The sequence below is a fragment of the Eutrigla gurnardus genome, assembly GCF_963514095.1.
Source record: "Eutrigla gurnardus genome assembly, chromosome: 20".
Classification (NCBI taxonomy): domain Eukaryota; kingdom Metazoa; phylum Chordata; class Actinopteri; order Perciformes; family Triglidae; genus Eutrigla; species Eutrigla gurnardus.
Window position 1 is genome coordinate 12569105 of NC_139931.1, and position 20204 is coordinate 12589308.

At 40.2% G+C, this 20204-nt stretch overlaps 1 protein-coding gene across 2 annotated transcripts; it reads right to left on the reverse strand.

Annotated features, from left to right (window-relative positions):
* Window positions 1–539: 539 nt before the first annotated feature.
* On the reverse strand, window positions 540–19771 carry LOC311031686 (plexin domain-containing protein 1-like). Of its 2 annotated transcripts, none has more exons than XM_084038104.1 (13): window positions 19620–19771; window positions 14264–14430; window positions 13871–14014; window positions 2754–2823; window positions 2506–2628; window positions 2317–2435; window positions 2132–2222; window positions 1794–1889; window positions 1595–1676; window positions 1457–1517; window positions 1262–1376; window positions 864–1021; window positions 540–758 (listed from the first exon to the last, which is right to left on the reverse strand). In XM_084038104.1, exons 1-13 carry the CDS (start codon window positions 19696–19698, stop codon window positions 648–650), a joined length of 1416 nt encoding a protein of 471 aa, XP_083894230.1. In that variant the 5' UTR covers window positions 19699–19771; the 3' UTR covers window positions 540–647. The 2 variants fall into 2 exon arrangements, with proteins under 2 accessions (XP_083894230.1, XP_083894231.1); XM_084038105.1 differs by lacking the exon at window positions 19620–19771 and adding an exon at window positions 15837–15873.
* Window positions 19772–20204: the final 433 nt, after the last annotated feature.

Below are 20204 nucleotides of genomic sequence, written 5' to 3' on the forward strand. Positions count from 1 at the left end.
ATCTTTATTGTTGCAGGAATTTTTTGGAGGCTTTACCAATCCAGTGATCTCAATACACATTTTTACACATCTGCCACGTTCACTGCGTGTTCTGCTGGGTGTCCGTGTCATACATTTGGTTAGGATGACACCTGCTGACACAAGAGCTGTACTGTCTTGTCTGTATACATGTACATATAATATCTACATACCGTTTCCTTTTGGGGTTTCCACCCCCCTTTGTGTGCAGCATAAGGTACTGCTGAATCTGACATAAATCACTAAAGCATACGCGTTAAAAGCTGGAGTACTTCAGTATATTGTTGCAAAACGAAAGGTGGAATTTAAAAGAATCGATGTCACCATCAAAAGTAAGAGGAATTGAAACTGCAATGCCACAAGGTTGACATCTTGTAATGCATTGCACAATGTATTAGTCAATTCAGTTTTTTAAATAAGGTGAAATGAATCACCTTATTACAGTAGAGATATACATTTCTAATGAAATAATGAAATGTCATATAACATTCAGCTATAATCTACACAAACTGCTCCAACAATTTCATCTTTTTTTTGCAACAGAGCCATGGACAAATGGCTTTAGACAAATTTATATATTTGAATGTTTGTAAAATCAGTTAAATGCAAACTCATTTGCAAACATAATTTCAACATGGCCCAGCTTCAACAATGCTGTCTTTTTCATGACTTTCTCCTTCCACTTCGGTGTAACCAGGTTGTTGCTTCTGAAACTTCATGGACGGCCAGTAGTTCCGCCGCTAAAAAAGAATCAAGCATGTAAAAATGATGTTTGATCTGTACATGTGTGATCAAAACACCAATGGCACTTGTCAGAGCAGGTGAATGACACATTCGGTGCTCACCTGGATGAAGTAAAGTGGCGATGCAGCATTAGGGTGGTTGTTGATGTAAAGAGCAACCAGTATCAGAGCCAAAAGTAACACCAGCGCAGCTGCTATACCGGCTATCACTCCTATGTTAGCCAACCCCTCACTCTTGGTTGAAGAATCTGTCCTCACATCTGTATAGAAGATGAACCCCCAACATTATATCCCTTCATAAGGCTTAACTATAATGACTCTTACAAGTATTAACTCACTCATTAACAAGTTTGGTCTCATCTATAAAAAAAATAAAATACAGCAGTCATTTTCATGCTCATTTCATGGAAGGATCTGTTTTTATTGAGCAACAAAATGTGGTGAAATACTGCATACATTATATGCTTCTGTATATCTTACTGACACAAAAACAGACTCACCATCACAGCCATTTTGTAGAGGAGTCAATGAGGTCACATCCTCAATCTCTGGTGTCATAGAGGAACCAGTGGGGCTGTCACCCCTGGAGTAATCCTCACAGGTCGCATTTTTGCTCTGCCAATTTGCAACACAATAGATGCATTAGTCTTTAAAATAGCAACAAGCAGATATTCATTCATGACGTCCAGCAATACCTCTTCTGAACAAGCGTAGTCCAACCATTCTTGTCTGTGTCGATCCATGCCATCTGAACACCTTAAACACAAGGTGGTATATTTAAGGGTTACAACTGCACTATAAGGACATTTGGGCTACCATGACATCCCACTTACCTCTGGAGTACATGGCACCATCTACAACTGGAGGTTTGGTTGGATGAGAGGCAGAGCTCACAGCTGTCATGCTGCAGGCAGGCTGAGCAGAGAGGCAAGCAAGATAACAGATGATTTATTGTGTAAGTGGTGATGCATTTTAAAATATCGAATAGAATAGAAACTAATCCTTTTATGCCGATGAAGACGGATCACTTACTAGGCAGCGGAGTGAACTCAACAGCAGAGTAGCTGGTGATCTTTGTAGTGTCTACCTCAACCCGATGGTACTCATAAATCGTCCGCTGTTGGGCATCTGAATCAAATCAGATTTATTGCCAAGCAAGTTTTCACATAAAAGGAATTTGCCTTGGTATTTGGTGAATTAACATAGTACAGAAAGGGGGGGAAACAAGCACTGCAAAAGGCAATAACAATAAATATAGCCACAATGATGGACTGTGCAAAATATTCACAGATGAGTGTGCAAAAGTTCACAGTTCACGCAAGAATATGTGCATCTTTTTAAAGTGGACAGGCACAAACATTACTGCTGACCTGTTGATTGAGGAGTTGGCTCGACTATGAAGGCATCAGACAAACCAGCTTTTACTGGACGTTCAGCGATCACATCTAATGACATTGGTATCTGATAAACAGACAGAAAGGCATCACTTGTATGTAGAAATAAGAAAGAGAAGTTTAGTAAGCCATTAACAGCACAGAGCAGAACTGTGTCTCACTTCTCGGTAGCTGAATGTGATGGTTCCTGTTTTGTAAAGCGCCGCCTGAAACGTACAGGCTCCTTGGGACTCTTGTCCTTGGAGCCTGACCCGCTCCCACTGGACCACAAACACCTCACCTGAAGACAATGAAGGGTTAGTCAGACAAGTAATTAGACCACTATGTTCAAATATCAGCTAGTATCTTACCATTATCCAGGTATTGCACAGTGGATTCTTTGGAGTAGCTGGGGTCAAAATTAGCCATTAGAGGGGCGATGTACTGTGTTGCGGTCAACATGCGGTGGGTTATGTCCCCAGTGAAGATAAACCCTGAAAATAGCCAGATGGGAAAAGGAAAGGGCTCTAGTATGACTTATTACCTTGCAAAAGACTTCTGTGCTCTGAAGATATGCAGAAAAGGTCACTTGAACATCTGTTGTGAAATCAAAAAGTACCTCCAGTTGCTATGGTGATCTGCCTCAGGTAATGTCCGTAAAAAGGAAAGTCAAATGACAGGGCAACCCTCTGCAAGGAGAGTAGATGGAAAGAGACAGAGAGAGAATTAGATATGGAGGTTATGTTTTGAGTTGATATTCTGTGGGACTAAGCATTCAAATCATCTCTGAATGGAGGAGAATGAGGAGAAAGAGCAAGTTTGTGTTGCACTGAGATGGAAAAAAGATGTGGCAAAATGCTGACTACTCCATATTCTTGTGAAGGCATATAGCCGTTTTACATGTTAAACAATCACACCACTTTAAAAGCCAATCACATGATTTCTAACGCTGAGCTAATACCCCGAACGACGAAAACAAAAAACAGCTCTCCCAACATGGTATACTCTCGCAGGGGGCACCCAGAGTTGAACTGGGGACCTCTTGATCTGCAGTCAAAGGCTCTACCACTGAGCTATACCCCCTATGACAAGTCCTACTTATTGATGGTCTCATAACTTAACATGTGGTTAAAATGTTCATGAACATGACGTAATAATATGAATATGTTGTCATTCACATAAAACATTTAGGATTTTCTCTTTGACTGATGAGCAAAGTGGTCTTCCATTTCAACATCATTAAGTTGACCATTGCTACAATTACTATGCCATAGGTGTGCTACATACTGTCTTTTTTTCACAGTTAGGGGGCACCCAGAGTTGAACTGGGGACCTCTTGATCTGCAGTCAAATGCTCTACCACTGAGCTATACCCCCCATGTTAAGCCCTGCCTATTGATGATCTGATAAGTTAACATGTGGACATGAATATGTTGTCATCCATATAAAAGATTTAGTCAAAGAGATGGCCTGATGCAAAAAACTACAACAAAAATAAGCTAATATGTGTACTTAATTGTACCTAATTATCATGATTATTTAACTGCATTTCACATCAATCATCTCCTGGTTTGTTCTCTTTCACATAAAATATGAAGGTAACAATTTTGGATGATATCCTTAAAGTAAGTAAAGAGTCAGTGAACTGTGAACCTGTAATTGCTGCAGGGTTACAGTTTAGCACTTAACTCTTCAGGCTGCATGCGTACAGAGGACTCTCAGCTCAACTTCAATATATCTGTGCATTGAATAGCGCCTGCGATAGACTGGCAACCTATCCAGGGTGTACCCTGCCTTCGTCCAATGAGAGCTGGGAATGGCTCCAGCCCCGCCTGCGACCCTGAATACAGGATAAGCGGTAGACAATGGATGGATGGATGGACGGTAGACAATGGATGGATGGATTATTGAAAAGCAATGCAAAAGCACTTTCTGTTCACAGTATGTACCAGACTTTCCACCTTCCATTTCATGGGGGGTATAGCTCAGTGGTAGAGCATTTGACTGCAGATCAAGAGGTCCCCAGTTCAACTCTGGGTGCCCCCTATCTGTGAAAAAAAAAACAGTATGCAGCACACCTGTTGGATAGTACTGGGAGTACTGCACAGGTTCATCTTTTAATGAAGTTGAACAGGGTTAGGATCCAGTGCTTCAACTACTATGCCGTAGGTGTGCTGCATACTGTTTTTTTTTTTCAGTTAGGGGGCACCCAGAGTTGAACAAATGCTCTACCACTGAGCTATACCCCCCATGTCAATTCTGCATGTTTTTTAAAGGGAGTATCCACATATGAAATGGGGACCTCTTGATCTGGAGACAGATGCTCTACCACTGAGCTATATCCCCTAATAACAAGCTATTTCAACAAGGGGTTATAGATGAAATATGAAAACAACAATAGAGAAGATGTATTTATTTAACTGCACCGTTCCTCAGATATGGATAAATTATAGTGGAATACTTTATATAGGGAGCATCACAGAGTTGAGATACACTGTTTCTTAATGATGGCATGTTAATTTATTGACTATCTATACAATAACCCTCAATGTCTCTCCAAGGACAGTTGTTTAATATAGGGGGCACCCAGAGTTGAACTGGGGACCTCTTGATCTGCAGTCAAATGCTCTACCACTGAGCTATACCCCCTATGTTAAGACCTTCCTATTGATGGTCTGATAAATTAACGTGGTTAACATGTTTATGAAAATGACAGAATAATAAGAACATGAATATGTTGTCATTCTTATAAAATATTTAGCCAAATATTTCTCTTTGACTGATGAGCAGAGTGGTCTCCCTGTTAAACTTCATTAAAAGAGCAACCTGTGTAGGACCCCCTGTACTATCCCACAGGTGTGCTGCATACAGTATTTTATTTTCAGTTAGGGGGCACCCAGAGTTGAACTGGGGACCTCTTGATCTGCAGTCAAATGCTCTACCACTGAGCTATACCCCCTATGTTAAGACCTGCCTATTGATGGTCTCATAACTTAACATGTGGTTAAAATGTTCATGAACATGATGTAATAATATGAATATGAATATGTTGTCATTCACATAAAACAATTAGCCAGAGATTAAGGATTTTTTCTTTGACTGATAAGCAAAGTGGTCTACCATTTCAACTTCATTAACTTGGCCACTGCTTAAATTACTATGCCATAGGTGTGCTACATACTGGCTTTTTTTCCACAGTTAGGGGGCACCCAGAGTTGAACTGGGGACCTCTTGATCTGCAGTCAAATGCTCTACCACTGAGCTATACACCCCATGCAAGGGATGGTGAAAAGTCTGGTACATACTGTGAACAGAAAGTGCTTTTGCATTGCTATTCAATAATCCATCCATCCATTGTCTACCGTCCATCCATCCATTGTCTACCGCTTATCCTGTATTCAGGGTCGCAGGCGGGGCTGGAGCCATTCCCAGCTCTCATTGGGTGAAGGCAGGGTACACCCTGGACAGGTTGCCAGTCTATCGCAGGCGCTATTCAATGCACAGATATATTGAAGTTGAGCTGAGAGTCCTCTGTACGCATGCAGCCTGAAGAGTTAAGTGCTAAACTGTAACCCTGCGTCAATTACAGGTTCACAGTTCACTGACTCTTTACTTACTTGAAGGATATCATTCAAAATTGTTACCTTCATATTTTATGTGAATGAGAACAAACGAGATGATTGATGTGAAATGCAGTTAAATAATCATGATAATTAGGTAAAATTAAGTACACATATTAGCTTATTTTTGTTGTAGTTTTTTGCATCAGGCCATCTCTTTGACTAAATCTTTTATATGGATGACAACATATTCATGTCCACATGTTAACTTATCAGATCATCAATAGGCAGGGCTTAACATGGGGGGTATAGCTCAGTGGTAGAGTATCTGTCTCCAGATCAAGAGGTCCCCATTTCATTTGTGGATACTCCCTTTAAAAAACATACAGAATTGTCATGGGGGTATAGCTCAGTGGTAGAGCATTTGACTGCAGATCAAGAGGTCCCCATTTCAACTCTGGGTGCCCCCTATATGAAACAACTGCCCTTGGAGAGACATGATGGTTATTGTATAGATAGTCAAGAAATTACCATGCCATCATTAAGAAACAGTGTATCTCAACTCTGTGATGCTCCCTATATAAAATATTCCACTATAATTTATCCATATCTGAGGAACGGTGCAGTTAAATAAATGCATGTTCTCTATTGTTGTTTTCATTTTTCATCTATAACCCCTTATTAAAATAGCTATAGGGAATACAGCTCAGTGGTAGAGCATCTGTCTCCAGATCAAGAGGTCCCCATTTCATATGTGGATACTCCCTTTAAAAAACATACAGAATTGTCATGGGGGTATAGCTCAGTGGTAGAGCATTTGACTGCAGATCAAGAGGTCCCCAGTTCAACTCTGGGTGTCCCCTAACTGTGAGAAAAATCCATTATGCAGCACACCTATGGGATAGTAGCTGACGCACTGGACAAGTTAATCTTTAAATGAAGTTGAAATGGAAGTCACTTTGCGTATCAGTCAAAGTGACTGGCTAAATGTTTTATGTGAATGACAACATATTCAGATTCTTATTATTACGTCATGTTCATAAACATTTTAACCACATGTTAAGTTATGAGACCATCAATAGGCAGGTCTTAACATGGGGGGTATAGCTCAGTGGTAGAGCATTTGACTGCAGATCAAGAGGTCCCCAGTTCAACTCTGGGTGCCCCCTACATTAAACAACTGCCCTTGGAGAGACATTGAGGGTTATTGTATAGAATTACCATGCCATCATTAAGAAACAGTTTATTTCAACTCTGTGATGCTCCCTGTATAAAATATTCCATATAATTTATCCATATCTGAGGAACAGTGCAGTTAAATAAATGCATGTTCTCTATTGTTGTTTTCATATTTCATCTATAACCCCTTATTGAATTGCTTGTTACTAGGGGATATAGCTCAGTGGTAGAGCATCTGTCTCCAGATCAAGAGGTCCACATTTCAGTGGATACTCTCTATATAAAACAAACAGAATTGATAACATTGCAGTTGTATTTGACTGTCAGTGGATTGGCATTCATAGGTATTGACTGTTTACTTTCATAAAGGGAATCATCGTTACTGACAATATCCACAGGGTCCTGTACCAGACAGTGGCGTTGCTAGACATAAAGCTCTACTGGGGTACAGGCCCCCTATTACAAAAATCACAAAAAACAGCAGTGCACCGGCTACGACATGCACACTGCCGGGCACGGACGTAATGTGCGCGCCGGACCCGGACCACAAGGTGCGCGCATCAGCTTGTATTTTGGGTTAAACTGCGTTGGTTTGAGATTGTGGATGAAAAGAAAATCCATTCTTTCACCGTTATTATCAATATAAATTAATCCACTGCCAAATATAGTAGCTTGTTAAAACTCGAACGGGAGATTTTACTGGGGCACGGCAGATCAATACTGGGGCACGTGCCCCAGTAAAAAGTGTCTAGCGACGCCCATGGTACCAGACTATTGATAAGTCATAGCCATACCAGAGAAAAAATATGCAGCACACCTGTGGGATAGTATTTGATGTCCTGGACAGGTTAATTATTTAATGTTGAACTGGAAGAACACTCTGCTCATCAGTCAAAGAGAATATCCTAAATCTTTGGGTAAATATTTTATGTGAATGACAACATATTCATATTATTACATCATGTTTATAAACATTTTAACCACATGTTAAGTTATGAGATCATCAATAGGCATGGCTTAGCATGGGGGGTATAGCTCAGTGGTAGAGCATTTGACTGCAGATCAAGAGGTCCCCAGTTCAACTCTGGGTGCCCCCTAACTGGAAAAAAAACCCAGTATGCAGTACACCTGTTGGATCGTACTGGGAGTCCTACACAGGTTAATCTTTTAATGAAGTTGAACAGGGAGACCACTCTGCTCATCAGTCAAAGAGACAATCCTAAATCTTTGGCTAAATCTTTTATATGAATGACAACATATTCATGTTATTACATAAAACTCAAACATTTTAACCACATGTTAATTTATCATATCATCAATAGGCAGTTCTTAACATAGGGGGTATAGCTCAGTGGTAGAGCATTTGACTGCAGATCAAGAGGTCCCCAGTTCAACTCTGGGTGCCCCCTATCTGTGAAAAAAATCCAGTATGCTGCACACCTATGCCATAGTAGTTGAAGCACTGGACAAGATAATCTTTTAATGAAGTTGAAATGGAAGACCACTTTGCGTATAAGTCAGTGACTGGCTAAATGCTTTATGTGAATGACTACATATTCATATTCAAATTATTACATCATGTTCATAAACATTTTAACCACATGTTCAGTTATGAGATCATCAATAGGCAGGTCTTAACATAGGGGGTATAGCTCAGTGGTAGAGCTTTTGACTGCAGATCAAGAGGTCCCCAGTTCAACTCTGGGTGCCCCCTATATTAAACAACTGTCCTTGGAGAGACATTGAGGGTTATTGTATAGATAGTCAAGAAATTACCATGCCATCATTAAGAAACAGTGTATCTCAACTCTGTGATGCTCCCTATATAAAATATTTCACTATAATTTATCCATATCTGAGGAACGGTGCAGTTAAATAAATGCATGTTCTCTATTGTTGTTTTCATATTTCATCAATAACCCCTTATTGAAATAGCTTATTATTAGGGGGTATAGCTCAGTGGTAGAGCATTTGACTGCAGATCAAGAGGTCCCCAGTTCAACTCTGGGTGCCCCCTAACAAAAAAAAAAAAACAGTATGCAGCACACCTGTTGGATAGTATTGAGAGTCCTGCACAGGTTGATCTTCTAATGAAGTTGAACTGGGAGACCACTCTGCTCATCAGTCAAAGAGAATATCCTAAAACTTTGGGTAAATATTCTATGTGAATGACAACATTCATATTCAAATTATTACATCATTTTTATAAACATTTTAACCACATGTTAAGTTATGAGACCATCAATAGGCAGGTCTAAATATGGGGGGGTATAGCTCAGTGGTAGAGCATTTGACTGCAGATCAAGAGGTCCCCAGTTCAACTCTGGGTGCCCCCTATATTAAACAACTGTCCTTGGAGAGACATTGAGGGTTATTGTATAGATAGTCAATAAATTACCATGCCATCATTGAGAAACAGTTTATCTCAACTCTGTGATGCTCCCTATATAAAATGTCCCATATAATTTATCCATATCTGAGGAACAGTGCAGTTAAATAAATGCATGTTCTCTATTGTTGTTTTCATATTTCATCTATAACCCCTTATTGAAATAGCTTGTTATTAGGCAATATAGCTCAGTGGTAGAGCATCTGTCTCCAGATCAAGAGGTCCCCATTTCATGTGTGGATACTCTCTATATAAAACAGAATTGGTGATAACATTGCAGTTGTATTTGACCGTCTTTGGATTGGCATTCATAGGTATTGACTGTTTACTGTCATAAAGGGAATCATGGTTACTGACCATATCCACAGGGTACCAGACTATTGATAAGTCCTAGCCATACCAGAGAAAAAAATCCAGTATGCAGCACACCTGTGGGATAGTATTTGATGTCCTGGACAGGTTAATCATTTAATGTTGAACTGGGAGAACACTCTGCTCATCAGTCAAAGAGAATATCCTAAATCTTTGGGTAAATATTTTATGTGAATGACAACATTCATATTCAAATGATTACATCATGTTTATAAACATTTTAACCACATGTTAACTTATTACACCATCAATAGGCAAGGCTTGCCATGGGGGGTATAGCTCAGTGGTAGAGCATTTGACTGCAGATCAAGAGGTCCCCAGTTCAACTCTGGGTGCCCCCTAACTGTGAAAACAATCCAGCATGCAGCACACCTATGGCATAGTAATTGAAGCAATGCCCAAATTAATGAAGTTGAAATAGAAGACCACTCTGCTCATCATTCAAAGACTAAATTCTAAAAGTTTGGCTAAATGTTTTATGTGAATGACAACATATTCATGTTCTTATTATTACGTCATCTTCATAAACATTTTAACCACATGTTAACTTATAACACCATCAATAGGCAAGGCTTGTCATGGGGGGTATAGCTCAGTGGTAGAGCATTTGACTGCAGATCAAGAGGTCCCCAGTTCAACTCTGGGTGCTCCCTAACTGTGAAAAAAGCCAGTATGAAGCACACCTATGGCATAGTAATTGAAGAGCCAAGTTAATCAAGTTGAAATGGGAGACCACTTTGCTCATCGGTCAGAGAGAAACACCTAAGTGTTTGGCTAAATGTTATATGTGAATGACAAGATATTCATAGTATTTAATCTTCATAAACATTTTAACCACATGTTAAGTTATGGACAGCTGGGATCGGCTCCAGCCCCCCCGCGACCCTGAATACAGGATAAGCGGTAGACAATGGATGGATGTTAAGTTATGAGACCATCAATAGGTAAGGCTAGTCATGGGGGGTATAGCTCAGTGGTAGAGCATTTGACTGCAGATCAAGAGGTCCCCAGTTCAACTCTGGGTGCCCCCTGTATGAAACAACTGATTAGTTGTTGTTTTCATATTTCATCTACAACCCCTTATTGAAATAGCTTCTAGGGAATATAGCTCAGTGGTAGAGCATCTGTCTCCAGATCAAGAGGTCCAATGTGATACTCTCTATGTAAAACAAACAGAATTGGTGATAACATTGCAGTTGTATTTGACTGTCTTTGGATTGGCATTCATAGGTATTGACTGTTTACTGTCATAAAGGGAATCATGGTTACTGACCATATCCACAGGGTCCTGTACCAGACTATTGATAAGTCATAGCCATACCAGAGAAAAAAATCCAGTATGCAGCACACCTGTGGGATAGTATTTGATGTCCTGGACAGGTTAATCATTTAATGTTGAACTGGGAGAACACTCTGCTCATCAGTCAAAGAGAATATCCTAAATCTTTGGGTAAATATTTTATGTGAATGACAACATATTCATATTATTACATCATGTTTATAAACATTTTAACCACATGTTAACTTATTACACCATCAATAGGCAAGGCTTGCCATGGGGGGTATAGCTCAGTGGTAGAGCATTTGACTGCAGATCAAGAGGTCCCCAGTTCAACTCTGGGTGCCCCCTATATTAAACAACTGTCCTTGGAGAGACATTGAGGGTTATTGTATAGATAGTCAATCAATTACCATGCCATCATTAAGAAACAGTTTATCTCAACTCTGTGATGCTCCCTGTATAAAATATTCCATATAATTTATCCATATCTGAGGAACAGTGCAGTTAAATAAATGCATGTTCTCTATTGTTGTTTTCATATTTCCTCTATAACCCCTTATTGAAATAGCTTGTTACTAGGGGATATAGCTCAGTGGTAGAGCATCTGTCTCCAGATCAAGAGGTCCCCATTTCATATGTGGATACTCCCTTTAAAAAACACGCAGAATTGTCATGGGGGGTATAGCTCAGTGGTAGAGCATTTGACTGCAGATCAAGAGGTCCTCAGTTCAACTCTGGGTGCCCCCTAACTGTGGAAAAAACCCAGTATGCAGCACACCTGTGGGATAGTATTGAGAGTCCTGCATAGGTTGATTTTCTAATGAAGTTGAACAGGGAGACCACTCTGCTCATCAGTCAAAGAGACAATCCTAAATCTTTGGCTAAATATTTGATAAGAATGACAACATATTCATGTTATTACATAAAACTCAAACATGTTAACCACGTTAATTTATCAGACCATCAATAGGCAGGGCTTGTCATGGGGGGTATAGCTCAGTGGTAGAGCATTTGACTGCAGATCAAGAGGTCCCCAGTTCAACTCTGGGTGCCCCCTATCTGTGAAAAAAAAAAAAATCCAGTATGCTGCATACCTTTGCCATAGTAATTGAAGCAGTGGCCAAGTTAATGAAGTTGAAATGGAAGACCACTCTGCTTATCAGTCAAAGTGACTGACTAAATGTTTTATGTGAATGACAACATATTCATGTTCTTATTATTATGTCATTTTCATAAACATTTTAACCACATGTTATGAGACCATCAATAGGCAGGTCTTGACATAGGGGGTATAGCTCAGTGGTAGAGCATTTGACTGCAGATCAAGAGGTCCCCAGTTCAACTCTGGGTGCCCCCTATATTAAACAACTGTCCTTGGAGAGACATTGAAAGTTATTGTATAGATAGTCAATAAATTACCATGCCATCATTGAGAAACAGTTTATCTCAACTCTGTGATGCTCCCTATATAAAATATTCGACTATAATTTATCCATATCTGAGGAACAGTTCAGTTAAATAAATGCATGTTCTTTATTGTTGTTTTCATATTTCATCTATAACCCCTTATTGAAATAGCTTGTTATCAGGCAATATAGCTCAGTGGTAGAGCATCTGTCTCCAGATCAAGAGGTCCAATGTGATACTCTCTATGTAAAACAAACAGAATTGTTGATAACATTGCAGTTGTATTTGACCGTCTTTGGATTGGCATTCATAGGTATTGACTGTTTACTGTCATAAAGGGAATCATGGTTACTGACCATATCCACAGGGTCCTGTACCAGACTATTGATAAGTCCTAGCCATACCAGAGAAAAAAATCCAGTATGCATTTGACTGCAGATCAAGAGGTCCCCAGTTCAACTCTGGGTGCCCCCTAACTGTGGAAAAAAAAGCCAGTATGTAGCACACCTATGGCATAGTAATTGAAGCAGTGGCCAAGTTAATGAAGTTGAAATGGAAGACCACTCTGCTTATCAGTCAAAGGAAAAATCCTAAAAGTTTGGCTAAATGTTTTATGTGAATGACAACATATTCATGTTCTTATTATTACATCATTTTCATAAACATTTTAACCACATGTTAAGTTATGAGACCATCAATAGGCAGGTCTTAACATAGGGGGTATAGCTCAGTGGTAGAGCATTTGACTGCAGATCAAGAGGTCCCCAGTTCAACTCTGGGTGCCCCCTAACTGAAAAAAAACAACAACAAAAAACCGTATGCAGTACACCTGTGGGATAATATCAAGAGTCCTGCACAGGTTGATCTTCTAATGCAGTTTAACAGGGAGACCACTCTGCTCATCAGTCAAAGAGACAATCCTAAATCTTTGGCTAAATTTGATATGAATGACAACATATTCATGTTATTATATAAAACTTAAACATTTTAACCACGTTAATTTATCAGACCATCAATAGGCATGTTGTAACATAGGGGGTATAGCTCAGTGGTAGAGCATTTGACTGCAGATCAAGAGGTCCCCAGTTCAACTCTGGGTGCCCCCTAACTGTGAAAAAAATCCACTATGCAGCACACCTATGGCATCGTAGTTGAAGCACTGGACAAGTTAATCATTTAATGAAGTTGAAATGGCCACTTTGCTTATCAGTCAAAGTGACTGGCTAAATGTTTTACGTGAATGACAACATAATTAAATTCAAATTATTACATCATGTTCATAAACATTTTAACCACATGTCAACTTATCAGATCATCAATAGGCAGCGCTTAACATGGGGGGTATAGCTCTGTCTCCAGATCAAGAGGTCCCCATTTCATGTGTGGATACTCCCTTTAAAAAACATACAGAATTGTCATGGGGGGTATAGCTCAGTGGTAGAGCATTTGACTGCAGATCAAGAGGTCCCCAGTTCAACTCTGGGTGCCCCCTAACTGTGAAAAAAATCCAGTATGCATGTGGCATGTATTTTGTGTGTGAGACTCACCACTGCCTGCTGATATGAATTTGACAGAATGCCATGGACTCTAACTTGGCCATGCCGGTCATCACTCATGTCTATCCATAGGTCCTCTGTGCTCTGGTCTTCTGGGCCAAAGCTACGCCATGTGTAATATTTCTCAGAATCCGCCTTTTCCGAAAAGAAAAACACAGGAGAATTAGAGGTTTTAATTGTGTGACACGATTAGGAAGTGTGTCATACAGGCATTAAAAATTCACTCATGGTTAAATCACATCATTAGTGGGAATGAGTAAACTCTATTTCCAAAAGAAAGTGGTGTTTAACTCCAACTAAAACAAAAAGAACATGTCATAAGCCAAACATAATAAATGCCACAAACCATTATAAGCATAAGAAACACTTGGGTGCTGCTCTCACCACTACGCGTGTCATGTTGTCTGGCAGGGTGTTGAGGGTTAGTCCTCCTCCCAGCACCGCCTTGCTTATTCTAGCATGGCCTGAAGATGACCGCTGGGCTCTGTGAGGATGACTGTCACTTCCAGTTGACTCTTCATGCTGCTGTGACATCACAGTGCCCCAATAGTCTGTCCAAAATGATGAGTATCAGGTTAGTATGTTGTGATGGTCTTTATGGGATGTGGTGATATAAGCATATGCTTCTTTCTTCCAAGCCAGCTGATGCATTTCAAATTCTAAATCTGCTGATTTTCTGTCTCTTTATAAAAAAAGAAGAAAAGGCACACAAAGCTCTTTTTTAATCCTGGCAGCAGTACCACACACTGTCTGGAACATTTCAGATGCCAGCTTTATTCAGACTCTTAACAATGATTTACAGTTTACAGTTGTGGATCAGTAATCAACCACTCAGCCAAATGAGAAATTAAAGTCTGCTTTTGATTTTGTCAGTCTTCCAGTTGTCAGTTAAGGCCATTGTTAAATGAAGACAAAAACAGCACACATTATTAGCGATCCTCGGAAGGAACTGTCAAATTACACAAACAATGTAAACCATATTTAGCAAGCAGACTGGGGTAGGTATGCTTTGTTTTAAAGTTCTGGGTGCTGTTATTGATGGCTTGTCTTTCTTCAAAGCCGCATGTCGCCAGTTGATGTTGGGAGTTTATTTTAGCATCACTCTGTGATTTTCTATTCAATGTGTGGAAAATGCTTGTCTGCATACCAAGACTTGGATGTGGACCTATGGACCATGTTTTCATGCTCACATTAGACTGGTTGGAATAAAAAGTACAATATTGGCTTCCAAAATGAAGTGACGTGACACTATAGACAAAACTATAAAATGTAAATTTTCAAGTCAAGGACAATTACTTAAAAACTGTTCCTTAAGTAAGCATGGCACTTGCATAAATACTGACTTAGATTCTCTCTTCAGATTGTCTGTCTGTCAGTCCGTCTGTCTGTCCTCTATTGGGGATGTTACGGTGTTGCGGGTTTTTTGCGTCCAATACGGTAGTGGCGGTGACGTCACAGGTAGACTATAAATACCCCAGGCGAGCGCTTCCCTGTAGCGGAGTGTCTCATCTAACCCTAAATCAGGGCGACCACCTGTACTTAACGTTGCTGTTTTTCTGTGTTTTGGCTTTTCAGTGAACTACAGGAGGTAAACAGAAGCCTAGGAACAAAAAAAGCCAAGATAATCACTCCGTCATGTTCAGTTTCCCGTCAGAAACGCCGCGAATGTCCTGCCGTGGTCAGCTTGGCTGCCGCGAAGAGTTCGTCTCTGTTGCTCCGGTGTTCATGTCGGGACTGCTGTTAACTGAGCAGAGTAAACCTGAGCAGGGTGACTCTACCGGGTCTTCCAGTGGCCCGGCTAGGAAGCCCAAGCTCAAACACTCCATTTCACCGCGTCAATATTCACTGTGACTTGTGAGTGAAGGTGTCTTGCTTGCTCCCCAAGTCATGCTAACGCTAGCTTAAACCGCTAGCTAACTATAGCAGCAACGACCCGCCCCTCGCCTGATTTACTGACCTGAAGCACGACCAAAGAGCATTAGGGGCTCGAGTGGAGTTTCAGACACGGGAGTTGCTGGAATATTTTGCATGTTAACGTTATTAAAGTGTATTTCTGCTGCAGTACAAAGTGCCATTTACACCGTAAGCCAATCTTAATAGAACTTGCACGTGGCTAAGAAACAATTCTGCCAGCACACGTTTTTGTATGTGTAATGCTCGCTGGAAAGTGTTTGTGAAAAACGCCGGATCTTGAAGTAGCTTGCTGAGGGCTCGTGGTGTGGCTCACGTGGGTGAGAAAAACCTAGGAGGACGGTTAAGAGTGGACTCTAACCAAACACGCATTATAAAACACGCTGTCTGGGCTGATTTTCAGGTATCTGGTTAAGCAGCTCTGCTTCTGAATTCAGCCATTGTGATGCTTGTTTAGGAGAGACAACAAGGAACTCCCTTGCATGCAGAGCAGACGCACCCCACCACCTCTCACTTTTACAAGCCCATGTAAATGAGAAAATGAACAGACCAGAACTTTAATCGCTCGTTTGTTAAACAATAAAGCAGGAGCTCAATTAAATGCATTTGTCCTCACAAAAAACTGCATCATTAGCATAAATCAACACATTTAAGTGTATGAAATCTGACATTTAGCTTCTAAGCAACTTCTCATGCTTGTGAAATGTTGGTTGATGTTGGTTTGATACCGGCATTTCCGCCCTGAGCGTGGGAGGGGAACTCATGGCTTGTTGGCCCCTCAGCTACGTTGTTCCTGTGCCAAGCCCTCCAGAGTAAAGACGGTGTGTGGGGAAACTGGCCTGGTGATGTCTGCTTTATGCGCCGTTCACACAATTATAACACAGATGTCTAAAAAGTACAATAGGTCATTAAACCAGTCGGCAAAGTGACAACCCAGATGCCTCGACCTCATACGGAGTGCCCCCCCCCCCCCCCCTTTCATTCAATTAAGTGGTGCGTCAATGCTTTCGTGGCAGCTTGTATATTAAACTTAGATGTGTGATTGCTGAGCGCCAGATCCACCCTATTACGGCATCTATGAGGCAAGAGGAGAAATGGTGTGCGCACAGTTGTCGAGGTCTCCAGTGCAGCAGATAAACGTTCGGGTCTATAAAAGCTTGGGAGGGGTGCAGACGCTGCATGTGAAGCTGTGGCGTGTAAGATCTACTGGGGTCATCAGCCTCACACAGACAGAACCTATTGAAATTGCTGGCAGAGAACCAAAACAGTGAAACGGGAGTCATATAGTCTCTGCTGTCCAGGAGAAACTGATAAAAACTTTTCAATAATCTGACCTCTGCCCATGTACTGCTGGATATTTTATAAGAATTCATGCTAAATAGTACGCTAGCAGGTTGAAAACTTGACTCGACTCATTTTCTTGGGGATATTTTAATTGATCAATTCATAGAAATACATAAACATGAACACTGGTCATCCTTTTGGATGACTCTGAAATACACATTGACACTTAGCTTTGCAATGACAATTAAAATGATATATAAATATATATATATATATATATATATATATATATATATATATATATATATATATATATATATATATATATATATATATATATATCTTTTTCCAATATTCATCTATTCCCTCAAAAAACAAAAACAAATCCAATGGGAGAGAATTGCAACAGAATACCTAAATGGTGAATCGATAACAAGACGGACCTGGATTTGTTTACGTTTGCTCTTCTTTTAGGGGAATAGGAGGGTGGTGTGCACAACCAAGCTAAGCCTCACTGTGCCAGTGTAGAAATGATGTTGGTGAGTCAGAACGTGAGAATATGTCATTGGTTAAAGCCGCCCCTGCTCATGAACACAGACCAGGTTTTCGCAATTCAATATGTTTGTTTCAGGATGTTTAAAAAAGGATTAAGTATATGTAAAAGACCCGATGAGATAAAACGGGAACTGCTTTTTTGTCAAATAAAAGGACAGATGTTCTGGACAGAACAGTAACCTCTGGCTGCTCTTTAGGAGCTAACCATGGCATTTAGCAGCCTTTTCTGTGAGCGGTGAGGTGAGAGCGGTCTGAGAGAAGACGCCCTTCCTGAGCAGTGGCTTGAAGAGTTGGTACTCACCCACGATAAACATGCAGAGTTCATATCAAGGCATGTTGGTTAAATTGCAGATATTCTTAAATTCCAGTGAATAACTTTCATCCGGTTAATCGAGCCCTTTGGTCAGTATGTGTTTAGGCCAGTAAATGAGCTGATTACTACCGCAACACTCACATGGTATTAATGCTTTGAGAGGAGCCTCCTTTAAAAGAATAACTGTAAAAGGGACATATTTAATTTATGACATCCATAACAGGTGCACAATGAAATTGTAAATAATTCTAATTTAGGTTAAGAGAAGATTAGGGCACAGTTTTCTTCTATTATGATGAAATTAAATCACTTTTTTTTTCATTGTCCCTGAAGACAAAAAAGGAGTTAGGCCAAAAACTCTTTCCCACATGCTGTTCCAATGTACAACATGATTCACAGAGTAACTTGCTCAGCTGTTGGCAGACATCTGATTTTGTTCTTGTATTTCCTAAAACACAAGCATGTTTTGCTTATCACAAACTGGATGTGACTTTTATAAAATAGGAGGGAAAATATCAGGGATTTATAGACAATAACATCCTTTCTATGATCCATTCTTACAAAACAATCTTTTTGTTTCTCTTTTCCCCCAGTAAAGCTCCAACATATCTGAATCGGCTATTCAGGCTATTAAGCAAACTTATCAGCAGGATAAGACATGAGAGGCCAAACACTGAGGTCACTGACAGGTACACATTTCATTTTCAGCTTTGGGCTCTTTGTTTTCACAGTCTGGTTCAGATGGTGTGGATGGCTCCCTCAGGACCAGTCTCTTTTTTTTTTTAAACTGAGCAGTATATCATGTTGAGTGACATGGCAGATAAGAGTAAATTAGTCAAAGGAAAGGCCATGGCAAGCTGACAGCTGACCCCTTATTATACATGTTGGCCAGAAAACATGTTTTTATTATCTGACCACCTTCTGCACTCTAACGCTGTTTCAACTGCAACACCCTGCGGAAGAATATGATAAGTGCCGGATGGTTTCATGAATGTAGGGGAAAGGCAGAAGAGGAGTCTGCACGAGTGAATTCCTTAAAGCTATATAGTGATTTATATGAATGTCCCCAAACAAACACACCTCCTTTATATAACTGTTACACCTCCACTGCCCAAAACATGCCCTTTATCACATAAATATGGCAACTGATAAATCCTACTCTCCAACAGCTCAAAATCCTCCTAACATTTTGACCAGACTCTACCCAAAAGGCAAGCAGAAAAACAACTCTAATTTTAAACCAGAGACAAGCTGTTTGTGGGTTGTTGTTGAGACTCAGTCGCATGCTTGTGGAATAGGGTATTTTTATTGTACACTTTATTTGTAAAGTAGGTCATTCACTTTTGTGCGTAAAATAAAAAGGGCATGGCATGCCCATTTGCTGCTTGCGGTTTACAGTGAGTTTAAATAGCAACAGTACCACGCTGAACATGATCATAAAACTATTATTTTAACTCAATAACAAGTGGGCAACTAATTAAGAAAAAAACATTTACATGCAGAGTTGAATTGCACAGACTTTAAAACATAAAATGCCATTTGAACAAACAATAAAGCAGCAAGACAGGCTTTGCTACACCTGTAAACTAAAGAATCTGTGTGGCTTTAAAGACCAGACCAACATAGAGAGGCATAAATATTAGACATGATGATGGAGGGAAAATACACACTGCTTACCCGTTTCATGCTGAACCCAAACTTTTGCCATCTCTGTTTGGGAGAGACAGAGGAAAAGCATCACCAAACTGAAACACATGTCGGACAGAAAAAGACAAACCAAATAAATAAATAAAAGTTTTTTTGTCTCTGCTCTTCTCTTCTCCCTCCTCTTCTTCTCTTTGCAAAAACAAGTTTTCCCTGAATCCCTCTTCCTCCCTCCAAATCTCTCTCTCTCCACACGCCACCCCTTGTTTCTAACTACACCCTTCCTCTCCTCCAAAATACTGTTCATCCGTTGCCGTGGTGATTGCAAAGACAAAAGGATCAACTGATGAGGCTTTGGAGCAGAAAGGTGAATGCTAAGGTTATCATCACTTTAAATTGAGTGATAATCTTTCTATTTTATAATATTATACGATGGGTTCCTCTGTTTTGGATGCAAACATCCATCCACTGGAGTTTGACTGTCATCAGTGTGAATGCTGCCTCCCGCTGTCCAAACCAGCTCAGGACAGCAAGAAATATAACATCTGAGATCCAACACAGTGATCACGGTGCTAACAATACAGAGCAAGAATAAGTGCTGGTTATGCTATTACACAT